Source organism: Martes martes (assembly GCF_963455335.1).
Source record: "Martes martes genome assembly, chromosome: 4".
Lineage (NCBI taxonomy): Eukaryota > Metazoa > Chordata > Mammalia > Carnivora > Mustelidae > Martes > Martes martes.
The window spans coordinates 38,087,966-38,107,472 of NC_137891.1; the positions used below are offsets into that span (position 1 = coordinate 38,087,966).

Below are 19,507 nucleotides of genomic sequence, written 5' to 3' on the forward strand. Positions count from 1 at the left end.
AAGCCTGTGGTGCCAAATGTGGCCACTAGAGGGTGCCGGATAGCCAGCGACCTAGCCCTTCCTTAAAGGCTGAGCCCTTGCCCCTGTGAAAGGGGTTCAGGAGCTGCCACTAATTTTATCTGTGGAGCTCAGTGATGTCATATTCTCTCAGTTCCAGTCACCACTGATCTGAGAGTGGCCCATCTTCCTTCACAGGAACCAGGGATTGAGCTGGAAGCCTATCCCCCTCCTTTGTAAAACTGTTCACACTTTGAGCCGGTCAAGTTTTCACATCCCCCCTGCCTCTTTCAGGAGAGGTTCGCCCATTCAGAAATCACTTTGGTTACAATTCAGTGGGTTTAGGAGGATTTAATTTTATTCCATCCTACTGCTTCCACTTTTGCTGCTTTCAGGTATTCTAGAAGTTAATTTCTTAGTGGGATGTAAGAGATTTTACAAAATGGTTACCAATTATTCAATACTTGGTCACTCTGCATAGTTAAAAAGCCTAAAAATCAGTAAGCACTGCCTTCTTTTTTATACTCAGAGCAGAGGTTCGGCAGGGGCTGTGGAAACTTCCACTGCTGCTGACCCAGCAAAACTTACCTAATAGGCAATCTCCCTTCTTTATTAGTAGTTGGTATAATTCAGGATGACACTCATTAAAGGCCAATAAAAAACAAAATTTCTGGTGATTGAAAAAAACCATAGAAAACTAGGAGCTAGCTAACAAAATCTGCAAGTGCCTGGGGATTTTAGTGAGAGTGTCCTCTCCCCTTTCCTTGGACAGCTTGGTCCAGCACATTCGGCTGTTGTGACACTCAGGTGGGCTGAGCGAATGAGGGCAGTTTACTTAGAAAGCTGTGGAGTGAGTAACGGTGAGAGGAGGCTTTGCATACACCTCTGAGGAGGGGCCAGTACCTGTTTCATCCCACTGTGTGAGTGGGAGAGATGTGCAGGGCGGTCACCCAGGACTGGGATGAGCCTGCTTGAGACTCACAAGATCATACACTTTGGTTAAAAGAACTATAGCAGGAACAGGTTCATTCACATGGATGTTCCCAACTAAAAGTGGGCTGGATGTCATGGGAACCCGGAATCGGACAGTGTTGTATGGACCAGATTGCAGTACTTGCAATAGTTAAGTCAGTGGGAAGGTAATTCCTTTGTGTGCAGTATTTTTCAAAATGACTTCATCCTTTCTGGTATCGTACCTCTACTCTGAATCTAATAAGGCAAGGAAATTTCACTCACAATATTGTATAAGAATGCTTGGCGGGGGGCAGGGGGGAGAAGGCTTTGGAGAATTCTGGCATCTCTTGGTACCAGGTACTCATCTCTAGGTCTGTTAGGTCACTTATTAAGGATTGGAAGTCACATGATATTGTATGTTAACACAAAATAATGGCAGGGACGCCTGGGTGGCTCAGTCAGTTACGCATCTGACTTCTGGCTCAGGTTACGATCTCAGGGTCCTGAGATCGAGCCCCATATCAGGCTCCCTGCTCAGCCAGGGAGTCTGTTTTTCCCACTGCTCATTCTTTTTCTCTTTCTTGTAAATAAACAAAATCTTAAAAAAAAAAACACACAACAAAAAACAATTTCAGAATAATTATCCAGTGGATTAGCTACTCTTTGAATAACAGCATATGCCAGTCACTTGTTAAAAACATCTTATGGAAAGTTCCTCAAGAGCACATTGAATTTAACAGCCATATACTCTTTTGTTACTTTTCCATAGGAGGTAAACCAACAGTATGTCTTTCATTTGTTCCGTAATTAAAGATGCATTTTTCCTTTTATCCTTATTAAAATTGGACTTTTTAAGGCTGAGCTGAAATTTCATCCTGAAGAAAAAAATGTTAAGACTTACTAGCAAAACTACCTCATGTAAATGTATATTATTCAAGCCACAGCTCACATTCTGATCCCCAAGTTTCCACTAGTGACCACAATCTCTTGGCTTTCCCAGGAGATGCAGTGAGATCAGCCAGCCTTTGTGAAGTCCCTCAATCTCGGTTCTCTGCCTCTGCTTTCATGTCCGCATTAGTGGTGAGTGCAGTCAGAAAACAGGTGTTTGGCTCAAGGAAAGATCTTGCCAAAACTCTTGTGCCTCTGAAAGAGGTGCTAGCTTGTTCCAACTCAGTGCTGGAAAATTCTGGAAACATTTGGGAATGCACTCATTTTACAAGGTGGTATTACAAATACAAGTTTGATGCCATGTTCTCTATTAAATTAGCTGATACCAAAAGCAATTTTTAAAAATCTAATTTGGTGCCTTTCACAGACAAAAAAAAAAAAAAAGAAAGAAAAGCTTTCATGGAAAATTCATTTTACTGTAGTCTCTAAGTGTAAAAAAATTAGTTTGCAATAAATTTTTACTCTTAAGTTATTTTGTTTGCAAATGACACTGGCATATTACTTTGTCATCTTACTTTTCCGTTATGCATATTAGGTGTCTGTCTAAGATGATGATATATCCCATAAACACTTGTCCTCTCCCTAAACCAGAAGGTTGAAAGTTTGAAACATTTACATTTGTAAGTTGATGCCTCCCAGTAAGACATATTTAAGTTAAATTTGCCAGTTCTATGTATACTTCATCTCATTTTCTATTTTCTTTTAGATTAATAACATTTATGAACATATTTTAAAACAATTTTTTGTGAAAGGACAAGGGCAGAAGCTGTCAGCTTCAGTTTTATTCAGTTAGTGGTATTGCTTTTTGCTTAAGACTGATTATTATTAAAATAGGCAGGAATTTTTAAAAATATTTCATAGGAGCCCTTCTATGCTTTTTCTTTTCCTTTTTTTTTTTTTTAAGAGAAGAAGGGAGTGGGGGAGGGGCAGAAAGAGAGAGAATCTTAAGCAGGCTCCACATCCAACACAGAGCCCCAAGCAGAGCTAGATCTCATGACCCTGAGACCATGACCTGAGCCAAAATCAAGATCAGATGCTTAACTGATTGAGCCACCCAGGTGCTAACCCTTTATTCTTTTAAATCCCTGAGTATCTTCATGGGGTTTTAATTAAATTTGTAGATTTGTCCATTAATGTCTGGGAAATTTAAAATACTGTTTCAGCCACAAATCATGCCTATCTAAAAATAATTATGATAACATGTTCGCTGTTTGGTGAGCTTTTGTTTTCTCAGGCTCATGTGGCAAGTAAGGATGGATAGCTTTGATCAAATTTATTTTTGCTGGGCACCTGGGTGGCTCAGTTGGTTAAGCATCTGCCTTTGTCTCAGGTCATGATTTCTGGGGTCCCAAGACTTCGGAGTCTGCTTCTCCTTCTGCCCCTCATCCCCACTCTTGCATTCTCCGTCTCTCAAATAAATAAATAAAATATTTTTTAAAAATTTTATTTTGGTTCTCTTTTTGAAAACATTTTGCTGTAGTTTGAGTTCATACTGTTTTATAAATAGCTATCAGACTGTGATTGCTAGTCTGTGGTATTTTAAAAGAACTACAGATACAGATGCCTCAAAACAAAAGTATTAGGAATCCTGCTCATTTTAGGTGTTGCTTTACTATTTAAAAAAATTACTGCAATCTGAGTTTCATGATTTCTGGTTTTCAGCTGACCTCTCTTTCATTTTAAAACTTTTTATAGATTTGGCAAAGCAAATGTAGCATCTTTATGATACGAAGATGGTCATAATTTGAATCGTCAGAATAAGTATTATGGTATTCCCACAGTAGAAAATTGTATAAATGGTCATACTTGGTGGTATTAGTAAGAAATCTGTCCTCCCAGAGCACTTCGTTCAATGCACATTTGCCCAAAGAGTAAATTACAGTATTTATTATCATTTTGAAGAACTTTTTTTTGACAGAAGCCATTTTTCTAGAACAAAATTAGTCAAAATCAAAATCTGCAATTTGGAGCATGAGACTGTCTGGTAGTGGAATGAATGAAATATGCCGGAAAATAGCCTGATTTTTCCCTGATACTCTTTATTCTTTACTTAAGTTGTAAGTGCTCCCACTTAATAACACACACACATTTCACACTTTTTTTTTAAGAGTTATCAGCTCTGTGCCACAATGTTGAAAGGGACTTTTCCTGTTGCCACACATTAACCCTGGAGGCCTTAGCTGGAGACTGCAGTATCCCGTATTCTGAGGAGAGCCACCAACAACTGAAACCAGACACCTTTCTCCAGAGTTTACTAAGAATGCCACCACCTTTCTTTCAGTTAGTAAATATTTATTAGGTACCTGTTGCAGGGAATATTCTAGGCACTGGGGATGTAGCTCTTGGCAGAAGTTCCTATCCTTATGGAATTCATAATCTGGTGGGCTAGTGGAAGAAGAAGGTAGCTCTCTTGCTGCTTAGAGTAAAGTTGGGTGTGGCAGGATGTCTTCCAGAAAGCCTGTCACAGAAATGTAGGCAAGGGAGGCTGGCATCTACTCTCCCAGCCAGCAGCTTGCTAAGCTGGTTGGACCTGCAAACCCAGCACTGTGCCACTAGAGCAGAGCTCGTGAGCAAGTGCCTGGGAGTCTGGGGGTAGACAGAAAGAAAAGGTGTCTGAAAAAAAAGAAAAAGAGATGATGTCTGTTTTTCTCCCAGAGAATTGTGTAGGTAGGAGACTTTAGCTGGTAGAGCCAAGGCCTGCGGGCTAACCGAGGGCTATGGTGGAGTGTGCTAGGAGGGAAGAGACTAGAGAACCTCTCCCCTTGGGTCCCAGGGTCTAGAGAACAGACGTCATAATACTGTCAAGGGGACTTCCCGGCCAGAGGAGACAATAACCCATCCAGAGAGCTGCCCCCACTCCAAGAGGTGTGAGCACCAGAGTAACACCAGTCACCATATCAGGCAGTCCACACACACACCCCTTCTGCACAAACCACCAGTAATCCACCAAACCAGAGCAGGACCGAAACCTCCTGCCTTTGACAAGTAACCATGTCCATCACAGGGTCCTGGTTTCCTTCCCAGCTCCCAGCACCAGAGGAGCTGGACCTTAAAAAGAGATGGGGAGAAGGTTCTAGATGCAAACAGCATCTTTTCCCACTGCAGCCCTCTTGGTTTTCTCTGTGCAAGATCATACCAAGGGAAGGGACAAAGTTTATAATTCGTCTGGACTTTTAACTAAAAGTGACCAGAAATCAGTGAGATCCACCCAAGATTCCTTAAGGGATGTGTCAGGGAAATTTGGCATAACACAGCTGAAAGAGTATGACTGGAGAAAAATGAGACTCTTTTAAGTTTATATAATAGTTACACAAAGACTGTGACTGCCCAATAAGCTAGTTACAGATATATTTTAGGAACTGTCTTTCAAATGTTTATTATGTTCCATAAGTAGTCATATAGTTCATTTTTAAAGAAACAGAGAATATAAACAAAGTTAATCACTTAACTTGTTCATCTCATTTATAGCCTTATCAATGTTTTAAAATATTCCAAGTATTTATCAGAATCACTGAGAGAAGACTCATCTTCCCCTAATAGATCTAGAAAGATTTAATTAGTAGTTTGGTTTTTGAGTTACTCGGATCTTGTTGTGTTGGGCCTAGAATTTTAGAGCTGCTTACAATGTAGCAGAGCTATGCATGAATTAACTTTTTCCTGATATTTTTAGCAGGCAGAACTACTACTAGAAACTGAAAAGCATAAAGGGAATGGGTGTTTGACTGCTATTGAGAAATGCAACTAAAATTTCATCATTCCTTTTCCCGTATGGACGGTTCAGATTTCTCCAGGTCAGGGTCATGGTGGAAATGCTCCTCAGCTCATAGCTCATCGCTAGATCCAAGCTGAACACGACACCAAAACAACTATGGGACAATCTGAATGGGCACAAGCCAAGTCTTGCCTTTGAGGCAACGAGGCTGGGGGGGAGGTGGGGGGTGAGGGGACATGTCTTGTTGGTTTTGTCACAGCGTAGCTCTTACTGATTAAATTATAGCACCTGTCCCAAATCACTATGTAGAAATGTATTTATTTTGCTAGAGAGCTGATTAAATTAAATGCTTAAACATATATGTGCTTATTTTGTAAGACCAATTGTAGCTAAAATATATTAATAACTTATAAATACTCCACTGGGAGGAAAGATAGTGTTTTTAAAAGCAGTGTGTCCCTATTTTTAATCTATAAACAGTCTGTTAGGAACTGTTTTATGTGCTATCTGGATGTTGAAGTGCTTTTAGTTCTTGGAAGACCTAAGAAACAGTTCTTGGTAGGCTTCAGTCCCAATTTATATCAGTGGGTTCGATGTGGTCTGTGAGGACCTGCATGAACACTTCTAGCTGTGTAACCTAGCGTGGATCACTTGGTCTCTCTGGGCGTCCTGACCTATAAAATAGGGTTGGTGATATCTACCCCATAAGGTAATTGCTAGGATTAAATGACTTAATGCTCAGGACCTAGGACACTGTCTAACACATTGTACATGATCAGTGGTTGGCATTTTTCCCTTCTCCTCTGCTGATATCCACAAGAAATGGTTTTCTCCCTTTTCTTTGGGAATGCAAAGAAAATTGAAATGTCTTAAATTTACTCTAGATGCTCCGAGGTTAAACAGATGCTTCATGGCAGTTTCTAGTTAAGAGTCCCAGAATATTTACGGTCATTTAGTCAATCAGCAGAAGACGGGGGCCGCTCAGCTCAAATAACCTTGCGTGTAATCCACCATCCTGGTAGGTAAATAGCGTCTATTTTGGGAAGAAGGCCCTGCCAGTAGATTAATGTTAATGCAGCTTTTAAGGGCATGTTTTACAAGGGATTTACAGTGAAGAATTCCATTTTAGTCTATAGTGTGTCAAGTATCTGAAATTATCACCATCTTCATTGTTTTTGTAAATGTGTATTTTAAATCTATATGTATGGTTTTCTTTAACAGACTTCATACTAGTTTGGATTGACTTGAGAGTTCTTTTATTGTCTTCTTCTCAGCCCAGAAACTAAATCAGGAGATGGCTTAATATATTGGTATTTTAAATGTTTTTAACTTTTAAGTCTCCTACCTGTTATCCTATCAGTCTTATGGAAGAAGGCCCCCTACCTGTTTATATATATATCTAAACTAATCAGTGAACTTGACTGGATTTTTTGCTAGTACTAACCTTGGTGTGTTTCCCACTCCCATTGTTAGCAAAATGAGTGTGGCAGCCTCCATGAACAGTGTTTTGTAAAACCAAACCAGATTTTGTTCAACACAGTAAAAATGTGAGTTCAAATGAAATATTAGGGCGAAAAGGAGTATGTTGCTCCAGGCCACAAACAACTCAAAACAGTCTGAGGCACGCACTGGTAAATCTTACAAAATGCTATAGGCAATTCAGCATCAAAATTGCCATAGAAAATTATTGTTGTTAGCCATTCTGTTGATAGTTCATATTGTTAGAATTGCTAGCAGATGGGAAAATAGATGAGTCAGGATACAGTATTAACAATCCATATTTTTTTAATCACAAGCCACTAATAAGGTCTGCAGCATCTGTGAGATTTATTTAAACAGTTGCTAGGAAGAGTTTGTTTTCCCAGTAAACACAGCAAACCTTGTACAGGATTTTCTTGATTGACTCTTTGACTAAATGTGTTAACTTTAACATATCAGACCACTTGCTTCATTGTGATGGTGTCTGGTTTATTTTGACAGACTGATTATACCAGCCGTTCAGTCTTAAATGTTATCACATTTATGCATTTAAAAACTTCATAATCTTGTTTCTGCTACTTATTGAGAGTAAGACTTTTTAAAAAGTCTCGTGTAGTTAGGACTACTTTTGACAAAACAAAATAATATGAAAATCTAAGTATTTTCTTCCAAGAGCTTTAAGACAATGTTATTTTAGAAAGTAATTTGCTCTTATCACTTGAATGTGATATTTTAGGTTTTTTTAGTAGATTGGATATATAAACTTGCAGAAAGTTCTAATGTTAGCGGCAACTCTTCCTGATCGGTAATTAGCAGCTTTTCAATACTTGTCACAGGGTTCGGAAATAATTCTAATGGCTAAAAGTATGACCTGTCAAAATTATCAGTTTATAAGATTTAGTCTTATTTTCCATCTTCTCATGTCACTGAGTTGTTTATGCTGCTGTTTTATCCAAGAGCTAGTAAGTGAGTTATTAATTTGCATCTCTTTTATTTGGGTTTTCTTTTCTTTTTAAGGAATACTGAGAAATACAATTTTTTTGGATATGGGCCTATAATCTTCCTACTCCTGGATGAAATGTGATAATCCAGGACAATTATTAACAAAATGGGCTGCACATTCAAACTGTGCTTATGTACCAAACTATACCAAGTTTCAAACAAATGTTGACTTCTACTGAAAAGTAGTTTTGACTTTTTCATTTAACTTACAAACAATTCATCCATCTACTCATCTATCTAATTATTTTTGTTTAAAAGTTGAGGTTTTTATTTAAAGCCTTTCACTGTTTTAAACAAACTTCTTATAAGAGCGGGGAAATCCTAGTCTACCAGCTGTCCTGAAATGTAAAGAGGATGGTAATTCTACCTCTGGCTTAATTTCTGCAGCTTATTTCATTTTAAAAAACTGCTCTGTAAAAATGTCATCTGTAGGATTTTCTCTTCACTGTGGCCTTCATAGCTGAATACTTAAAAACCATTTTTCCTTACAGCTCAGGTTGAAGACCCTAGAAATTTCTTAGCAGCACGTCCTCACTATTCATGATGACTCAACATTTAGAACACTCTGGCAGTGCTAGATTAAAAATATTAAACTTGGTATAATGAAAAAAATGCATTGATCTCAATCGAGGTCAGGTCGTATCTCTACCATCAACCAGGAGTGTAATTTTGAGCAACCTGGCTCCCATTTTCTCACCCAAAACAAGAAAGCCAGAGTAGATCATCTCTGAGGTTTGCTTTTGCAGTAAGATTCAGTGAGGTTTACCTCATAACCCAGCCTTGTAGTTTCTGCTCCTGTTAAACAACACTTTGCTCATATGTGGTGATGTTTAATAATCCCAGATTCCAGTGTGTTTCTCGGAGGCCCATGTGATTCAATTTACCTGACCTCAGTTTAAACTCTTTTTATGGAAATTGATTTTATTCTGTGCCCTTAAGATGCCTTGCCTCCTGGTATTTGTCATTTCAAATGTCCAAGAAAAGCAAAACTTCTTATGAATAGAAAAACATTGCCTCAGGTAGTAAAACCATATTGTTCTGACGCTCATCTCCATTTCTGTGACTGTGTATTTGAAGAAGTTCTGTCTTTGCTTTCAAACCCTTCCTCTTCCTGCGCCTCAGCTCATTGAGTCACTTAATCAGGTTGCATACCCTTGACGTTTCTAACGATTGTCAGACTCTACAGAATTCTTTCAGAATGTTAAGACCTGAAAATTTAAGAATGATTGTTAGTTGTACGAGTTCTGTGTTATCATTAAATTCAAAACCAAATTTCATTAAATAGAATTAGCTTAGAGCATCTTAAAAGCCATTTCTGGATGGATTATTCATTTTTGCACATTTGTTCACATACAGTAAAAACCACAACGTATGCATATCCTAAAATTCTCTTTACTGACTTCACTTCTGGAACTCTAAACAGACAAATGTAGACCCAGACTTGATATTCCAACTCTGGTTTACTCTGCATTTATTTTGGACTTAGTCATCTGGCAGATGGCTTTGGTAATGTAGCTACTTCATGTTCCTTGTATTGTAGAAAGATAGTTCATAAGTAACATTTCTTCCCTATATTTAAAAAAATATAAATTTAAGTTAATTTACCACAAGCTCTGTTGATCCATACACGTAACCATTCTAAAGTGATTTCCCTTCCTTTTTATGAAGATTTTCAAGAAACCTAATTTTAGTGAATGAAACTTTTGTCACAATGGTATTGGTAATAATTCAGGAAGCTCAAGTTTTCCTTCTAATATTATCCTTGTTAGCCCCCTAAATTGTTTTAATTTGGATTAGTATTTTATAAGGGTGATAGTGGCATTGTTTAATATTATAGGGCCGTTTTTATCATTGTGCGTGTCCATAAAATGTTATCTGGTTTGCGACCCTATTTACTACTAAGCCATTGAGCAGTTCTGCTCTCCCAAGAGATTGGAAAAGCTGCTTCTGCCCACATTTTCTTCCCCAAATCATTTTCATATCTGTGGGAGGCTCGGTAGCTACAGAAATACAGAGTGCTAAATATATGTTATTAGGGCTTAATCATGAGTCAAAACCCAGCCAGAAAATCATGTCTATAAATCATACCCACTGTATAAAAAGTGGAAAGTTCTACCAGTTAACCTCACTTTTTTTTTTTTTTTTTTTTTGTCTAGGTGATACCGTAATCTAGTTATTTAGAAATCTGCTGGCATTCCTCTTCTGTTAACAAAAAGAGAAGAGCCTCTGATCACAAAAGCTAACATTTGGGGATGATTTTCTGTTGGATACCATAGTTAGATCATAAGATCAAGGAGAAAACCTTCATAATCTTACCCTCATCAGGGGCTTGAGTTACAGCCTAAATGCTGATGATTCCCCAAATCTGTAGTTTTATTCTCTTTCCTGAGCTTCAAAACTCCAAATTATAATCCATATCTGATGTCCCCACCCTGACGCTTTCTCTCTCAAACTCAACAAGACTAAAACTTAATTTGATTTACTCCCCTACCTTATTAATGATAACAATCTCTTCCTCATCACCATAGCTTGAAGCCAGAATCACCCTAGCCCTTCCTTCTTCCTGATCTTTCTTAATCAGTCAGTCAACAAAGAAACCCCTATCAGTTCTACTTCTATGTCTCTCAGATCCCTCCCTTCTTCTCAGTCTCCACTTCCTTTTTCCTGGTCCAATCCTCGCCCTCTCTCTAGACAGTTGTAATAACCTGATCACAGGCCTTCCTGCCTCCATTTCCCCCCATGCTAATCCATTTTCTATACATGCTGTTGGATATATTTTTCTATCTCATGTATGGTCATGTCACCAGTTATGTTCAAAACTATCTAGCATTTCTTTCTTGGCTACAGAAAGTCTGTAGCAACATGCTTAAGGACCTTAGCAATCTGACCTCTGCTCTCCTTCCTGTCTCTTCTCCTGGTCCGCCCCACATCCCAATGGCCAGCTGAGGTCTCCCAGGATGCCAGACATCTGTGCACCTTACACCTTCTCCTCATGCTGCTTCCACTGTCCCCTGTCCTATTGCCCATCTTCTCAGTGTCCCCATCCTACGGTGCATTAGCTGTGCATGGACCGCTTGCCAGCTAGATTGCAAAGTCCTTGTGGGCGGTAGAGTGTTTATTTATCTCTGAATCCACACTGCTTGGTCCACAAAAAAGAATAAATATTTTAATAAGTGAGTGTTCTGGAGTTCTCAGCCCACCTGAAAACATAACTATATATGTTTGTTATATAGGTGTCCAATTTCCTGTAACCTTGATCTTACAGAGCCACAAATCTGAAATCATATTAAAAACAAAAAACAAGTGTTACAAGCTTCAGCACTAAAACCATGTTCTATCTTTTCTGAAACAGTCTCAAGCTTTCATTAATGTATTTATTCTTATTTAGTGTAATGCCTTATAAGATTAATTGCTTTTCTAGTTCCCAGCAGGCAAACAAGTTTGCAGTAAAGGGAGAATGACATATGTCTAATGAGGGCCATGAAAAAGAGCCGACAGCTTTCTCTCAAATGAAGATAAAAAGCCAAAAAGGAGAGAGAAAATTAACACACAGCACAGATTAGTGATAGAAACTAATAATGGTGATTTATCATCAAAGGAAGGTTGCTTTAGGTCCTGGGTCCTCTGCTTTAGAAGGCAACATATTTGTAAAGTACTTTATAAGGATTTTCTTTTCAAAATGGGTGAAACGAAGTTTTTCATCACTTAAAAAACTAAGATTTAGATACTTCACGAATTTACTTATGTGAAACGCCTAATTCCCTAACAATGCCAGGTAACGGTTCTCCAACATCACAGACCTGTTTGTCACAAATTTTACATATTGAAAATATAAAAGTCTATTAGAAGAGGGAAACTTGTCTTCTGAGTAGCTTCTTTCTCTGAATTCAGTCCACTACTGTAATATAATATTTATAAACTGTTGGTAATTTGCCCCAGTAAATTGCCCCAGTAAAGTAGCATACAATATTTACAGGAATATCTTAATGCAAAAGTTGTTTGCTTTGTTATTTCTCCTAATCTTAGAGTAACCCATTCCTTTGAGTCATTTTTTTTCTGTATTTCTGTTTACCCACCCTCACGCCATGATATTTAGCACTACAATACTGTTTCATAGTTTCTTTTTTTTTTTTAAGATTTTCTTTATTTGACAGATAGAGGTCACAAGTAGGCAGAGAGGCAGGCAGAGAGAGGGGGGGAAGCAGGCTCCCTGCTGAGCAGAGAGCCCGATGCAGGGCTCAATCCCAGGACCCTGAGATCATGACCTGAGCCGAAGGCAGAGGCTTAACCCACTGAGCCACCCAGGCGCCCCACTGTCTCATAGTTTCTAAGTGTGTGTACAGTCTCTAAAGTTTAAATAAGTTTTGGACTGTCTGGCATGGAGACACGAAACTCTTGCATAAAAATCAATTATGAAATAATAAATGGCTCTAGAATCAATCAAATACTAAATTGTGTTGTTTAAATTATAAATGCCGTATAGAAGTTCAGAGATGGGAAGATTAGCGTGGGCTTAAAAAAAAAGACAAAGTGAAATTGGAACTTATGCAGACAGCACCCAGGCGTGTCTTTCTTGGGGAAACATAGCCGTGTGTTTTCTGTGTTGGCCCTTCATCTCACTGTCACCTGTTCATACAGTTCAGAAAGTTCCAAGGCCCCTGTTGGCTTATTCTTTATCCCCCAGTGATTTGAACAGATTTGAGCACGTAATAGATACATGATTAATACTTGGATCAAAATTAATGAAGAAAGAATAGAATACAACACAGTGCATTGTGTATATATGTAACGCGTATAGTGGTACGCTATCCTAAGCTAGCTCCTGTCCATGATAGGGCATAGTTTACATACATATACACCAGAACTTCTCGACCACCAAAGCAAGTGGTGCTCACCTTCAGAGTCCCCATCCTGGGAGCCCACAGACTCCTTCCCGTAACACTGTCCTGCCTGTATTTTTGGATTTTGAATTTCCTTCAGAATCTGATCCTTCAGAATCGTTCTTTTCAGTATCCTCAGTGGTGATAGATCTTTTTCAATTGAGAATGGATTTGATTTTTAGAACCGAGAGTGAGTGAAGGCCAGGTAAGTTGAATAAAATGGAGAATCAACCCGAAAAGTACTATTTTTGAATAAAATCGACATGTTGACTCTAAAGTAATGAGAGCATTTTCTGATTTGGCTCATAAAATAACCGAAGTTCCCTTATTAAAACAAAAAAGAAGCTGCAAGTTTTATCATATTAAAATCAAGCCTGAATTCTTCTCATAGAATTTTCCTGCTCTGGAGCAGATCGTGACTCCCTGTAGTCCAAACCCTGCTCTGCCCAGCTCGGAACGCCACCAGCCCCTGGTTCTGCAGTGACCTTAGTGCTTCCTCAGAATGGTGGTGCTTCCTCCCCAGGGCCTTGCTCATTGCTCTGAGACACCCCCCCTTTGCACAGACCAACACGGTGCCTGCTCCTTAAAGGAAATCTGCTCTCCATTGAATTTATAGTGAGGCTTCTCTTTTTTTGGTTGGGAATCTGTTTTTTAAAAAACACCAAAAAATGGTGGCTGCTCTCCTCAGGAAAGCGTACCCATGAACGTGCCCGTGAGAAGCTTCTCGATGGGCTTGAGAACCTCTCACCATAATCCGTAGTGCCTGTGGTAGGGGGTTGTGGCTGTCCCTCAGTGCTTCTAGTTCCTGATCTTACCCTTCTGACACTTTGGGAGTTTCTTAGGGCAAGGAGCTTCTTTGCTCTTCTTACAGTACCTACCAAGATGCTGAGTATGTAATAACATTCTGTAAATCACTGGTTTTACGTGTTTTTAAACGACCCACCTGCTGCCATTGATTTAATAGTTTCTGAAGAAGACCGAGTTTTAGATTTTTTTTTAATATTAGTAGATAAAAGCCCAAGTATTAGCATATATATTTCAGGGCATCCTAAAATATGTTTCTAGAGAGAGAATCCATATCTTGCTATTGTGATGTATGAATCATTACGGTAAAGCTCAGGATGCCAGAGATCCCGTCAGGTGGAATGGCTCTCATCCCCCGTATCTGAGAGGCTTCTCTCACAGGAAACCGGTGAAGGACGTGCTAGTGTTGTCTCCAGACGGCAGCAGAACTGAACTAAATCATTATGGTCAAACTATATGTCATTTAGTCAGATCTTATCATTATTGTCAAACTATAATGAATATGGTGAAAATTTGATAGGCAGTTTATCTTCCAGTTGGCCAAGCCCATGTCAGAATTTACAGAGCACTGTTTACATCAGGCTTGGGACATTTTGAATCACAAGTTTAGAACCTTAAGGTATCAAAATGTTTGAGACAGAAGTATTCTAGATCATTTAATTTTCTGATTAACCCAAGTATTTCAAATTTAAGCATTTGGCAAAATGTAGGATAGAATGGTTAATTTAACCTGATTCAATCTCATCGCATTCTTGGGTGACTCTGCAAGTGTTCACAATTATTGGTACCCCAGAGCTGGCAAGGATGTGAGAGATTAGAGTGAAATATATCCGGAACATATCCTGAATGTCTGTGTGTTGGCGCTGGTGGATTGGTCTTTCTGTCTGTCTTTAAAAAAAAAAAACAAATACTTTTCATCAGCTTATTTTTTTCATTTGCTCTTTCCTAAAAGCAGAGTTGGTTTTTTGTTTTTTTTAATTGCTTTTGTTGCAAGATGACTTAAGGTTCTTATAAGATGTTGTGGCTTCTTGGTCGCTCAGGGAAGGAATTCCTGTTTTAATTGTTGAACTGCATTTCAGAGATGATGTAAAGAGTTTGCTGAAATATTCATGCTAAAGCTTGTTAGATTTTAAGCTATTGTAGATCATTTTATTATGTTGATGTCTTCATTTTTTTTTCTTTTTCTAGTTAAAAAATCTAAGTTTAGAAGAACTACAGATGCGGTTAAAGGCACTAGACCCCATGATGGAACGAGAGATAGAAGAGCTTCGTCAAAGATACACTGCAAAGAGACAACCCATTCTGGATGCAATGGATGCGAAGAAAAGAAGGCAGCAAAACTTTTGAGTCTCATTTCTTCTCTGTTTGTTTCTTTAACTATTCTGGAGACCAAGAAACCACTAAGAATTGAAGGAATATTATTATTATTGTTTTTTTTAAATCCCTAAGATTTGTGCTTTACAGCTAGGCAGCAGTCCAGAACTGATGATGGTACTTACCTAGTCAATTCCCAAAAGGCAGAATTTACAACTGTAGCCACTATGTTTTCATTTTTAAATAATGAAAACAACAGACATGTATTCCTCAGCTGCGTACCAGCGCTAACAGTGTGTCCTACGACAAACGCTGTGTTTAGAGACCTTGGAAATCTGAAGCTATTGTTTAATTGTACAGCACTGAAGGGCTTTATATTACAATATTCTTTATTCTTATTTCTAGTAGCTTATTTATTGTATCCCCAGGTAAGCTTATTTATTTATGCTGTTTCACTTCATTTTGTTTTTAAGGACAAGATCAGGATAGCTTTGGTGAAGGGAGGGGCCTATTAATAGATAATAATGTACAGCCAAATTATACTTTCAGCAGGGAGCTATGGGGTACATTCCTTGATTTCCAGGATAGTTTTCCAGTAGAAACAAAGCAATAATAGCAATAGCACCCAAATGGGCCAGATATTTTTTTATACTGAAGCAATAATTCCATTTTTACCTTCGGAAATTTTGTTTAATGTTTTTATTGATGTTTGGTACAAATAGAACTATATATATTTAGGTCACACAGAGCTATAATGTTTAAAACCAAAGAAATCAATGGAACCTTTGCACCAAAAATGTGCGGTAAATATTTTAAAAGAAATAAATCCTTAAGACAAATGTAATTTGTTCATATTGTTTCATGTTGCATGGATAGGTCTGATAGCCGAACTGTATCAAACTGTAATAAGCTCATCAAATTTATTTCTGTGAAAATGTGCTCAATCGTCACAGGACTTTTGTGTTGATTTCATTGATTTCCTGGGAATGGGTAAACATCATGTGCCTGATGATAACAAAATAGCAAAAAACATTTGTACTGAACTGTGTAAGCCTTGGGGACTGAAAAAAAAATATTAAAACCATTAAAAAGAAGCTCATTTCTAAGCTGAATGAACGTTTGTGTGATTGAACTGGGACCAGTCAGTTCCTAAGCCGCACGCATATGGCCATCTTGACAGTGTTTGTTCTTTTGTGTGTTTAATTACTATGTGTAAATCATAAAGACAAATAAATTTTACTGTGCCACCCAGCACATCTCATCTCTACGTCTTTTTTAAAAAACTCACCGCCTGGATTCTTTTTCTGGCATGAAGGTATGTTAGGACAGGCTGGCCAGTGCAGGGATTACAAACGTGAACGTCAGTGGCTCAGAGTAACACAGGTGATAGGTGATTTCTCCCTGGGGCTCCGCCCATCCCACGACCGGGAGCCACCCTGCCCCGCCACCCACTCGCAGGATCGTCGACATGTGCAACACTGGTGGTCACCGCAGCGAGGGGAGGAGTGCCAACGAGTCTCACACGAGCTCCAGCCTACTATGACGCGTGTCAGGGGGCCACAGCCAGTACTCGGAGCTACTCACATGACCACTCCTAATTTCAAGGGAGCAAGGAAATGCAACCTTACCACACACCCGGCAGGTGGCAAGAGAAGGGAGATGCCAGCAGGTTCACTGAGGACCACCAAGGAAGGTGGAGGTCTCTGGAAAGCTTCAGTTCCATTTTAAAATGACGGTTGCGCCCCAGGCCATGCCTTGGAGTAATACTTTCCTCTGTCCTGTTGAGTCCTTACAAATAGTAAATTGTGTAGTTGGATAGGAATTATAAGATTGTTAAAGCAGCGGTGAGTATTGGAAAGTTTCTAAAGGTTAACAATGAAGACTGAATTTACAATATATACTTCAGCTGCATCCTTACAGAGTCTACTTGGCATAGCAGACTGAGTCAGTCAATGCAATCACCCGACCCCTTTTTTCCCCTTTCTTAAGTGTTTTTCTTTTCGGTAACCTGTCTAACACCTTGCCTGATTTGATGGAATCAAATGGCTGACTTGCTATCATCCAAGTAAAACCACCTACATGAAATGTCAAGAAACCTATGAAGATGATTTTTCTCCAGTTTGCTAAATTAGAAAATTTATGCAAATGAATTCAATGAGGCCTGTTAACCACTCTTACTAATTCAGTCTCAACAAGAATCCTCCTTTTAATAGTAAACACTGAATGTTCCAATCACATTGTAATTTGTATGTAAATAGATTTTATACCCTATTGTTATTTTTATTCTTTATACACACACACATGCACACACACACACACACACACACACACACACATATTTAAGAGAATTAAGAATAGTGAGCATATTTTTATTTTAGAGCCTCAGGAAGCTCCAGAATATTTTAGGATGATCTGTTCCAAAATTCTCCCAATCTTCTCAGTCCCTTCCCCCCACCAACCAAATAAAAAGGAACTTATGGTGAGTTCTGAAAAACCAAAAGCCATGAAAGAATGCTTCAAATCTAGGTAAGCCTTGATTAGTCATGATGCCGAGGAAAAGAGTTTTCTAGTTATTTTAATGAGTTTAAGAAGAAGCCTCTTATTATCTTAACCTTGGCTTCTGAGAACATTCCAAAAATAGGTAAGTGTACTTTCTGCACACCCCCGTCCTTTCATAAATGCAGAATTGTAAATGTAATTGTAGCTAATGAGTGAGGATTCTGTCTTGCTGAAAAGCCAGCATCATTGTATATGTTGTCCTGTAGATGAGAAAGTTTTTTTCTTTGATTTAGATGACTCATTTCTACAGACTTAGAATACAGCCTAGCTTATTTTAGCAATAATATTTTTATGTTCAGAATATGAGCTCATTTGGCCAATATACATTGGAGAAGGAAATGTTTTTATCTAAATGGATTTCAAAATAATAACATCTATTATTTGGAACACTTCCTATTTGTCGGACACTATGCTAAACAACATGTTTCACTTACATGCTTTTGTATTTCTTTCCTTATTTACTGAATCACATCCCCAAGGTTTAAAATCACTCTCTACTCACTGAAGGATATGTAGCTTCTCTAGCGGAAATTATATAATACATTAATAAGATGTTTTTAACTTAGTTGCAGGAAATCTTTTCAAATTACTGACACATTAGCTTTCAATGGGAATGCTATTTTGGTTTCCTATCCTGTATGTTAAAGATTAATGATTAAATCCTGAAAATAGTAATGATACAACACTCTAAATAGAGCACGCTTTAAAAAAAAATAATTGGAGTTACATTGCATTACTAAATCATTATCAGGCATAGGCATTTAATTAGGTATTTCATCAAAGTGCTATTTTGGAGTACAAGCTACTTTTTTGGTCCCAAAGCCCAAGAATCAGGGGTCTAAAGAGAGAACCACTCTTCTTTGCTTTTTGAGCGATCTGATGAGATGTGGACTCAAGTTGTATACCCTAGTTGGGTAGTCCGGGGATTGGTAGCTTGTCCTCCAGGGAGTCAGCCAACTTATCCCTGTTCCATGTCCACACAGAATACTTGAACCTTAACCAGCCACTTCCTGAGTCATGAAAAGACCCCAAGAGAGAAAGCAAATGACCAGCTCAATTCTTCCGCCAATCTTGGAAAACCAACTTCAAGGCCATTCTCTTCTCATACTGGATCTTATCAGTAGCCAGACTTCCTGCCACTTTTTTTTTTTTACACTTGATTTAGCTCTTTAAATTAAAATTCTGAATTTTGGGGTCATTCGTCTACTTTCAGAACTTTGCCTACCCGGTTAGGAATGAACTCCTCTTGGCATTCAGGACCTGCATTGTACCCCAGCTGACATAACCTCATCTTATGTTATTGCCTTATTTGAGCCCTTTCTTTCACCAAACCAAACTGCTTTCAAACTCTATTATAGTTATGTGATTTATTATTGGATTTTAAGTTTCCCTGGGAGCAGAAACTTGGTGTTTATCCGTCTTGTTTCCCCACAGTGTTTTCCAGGATGTTAGATGAAATTAATAGTAAATAAAAGTTTCATTGAATACTATTAGCTCAAACAAAAAAAAATTGTCATCATTAACCATAAAGGCTAATCTTTCTCCTTACATCCAGGTAATCATGGTAACAATAGTAAAACTAATATCAACCAGTTTTTGAGCATCTATTAAGCCATGCACTTTTGATAACATTATCTCAAACCTTCATAACAAGATGTAGTCTTTTTCTCAGAAAGGAAAGGACAGGAGAGATTAAATGAGGTCAAAAAGCTAGTCAATGCCAGCATCTGTCTCCAAAATCTTTGCTTTTTCCACTAGACCACGTTGCCTAATAAACAGGAGGTCTGGCTTTAGAATGTTGGATGAAGTTGTTAAGACTGCTTGCTGATCTTAGGAAGAGAAGCTTTTCACTTAAAAC

The 19,507-nt window shown here is 38.4% G+C and overlaps 1 protein-coding gene across 1 annotated transcript in view; it reads left to right on the plus strand.

Moving 5' to 3' along the window:
• Positions 1-16,343, plus strand: part of STK3 (serine/threonine kinase 3) — a 268,999-nt gene extending 252,656 nt beyond the window's left edge. Inside the window, exon 11 of the mRNA XM_080800926.1 lies at positions 14,965-16,343. Within this exon, the coding sequence (XP_080657052.1) occupies positions 14,965-15,123 (159 nt within the window). The 3' untranslated portion in view covers positions 15,124-16,343. The remainder of the gene's footprint in view (positions 1-14,964) is intronic.
• The last annotated feature ends 3,164 nt before the right edge of the window (positions 16,344-19,507 follow it).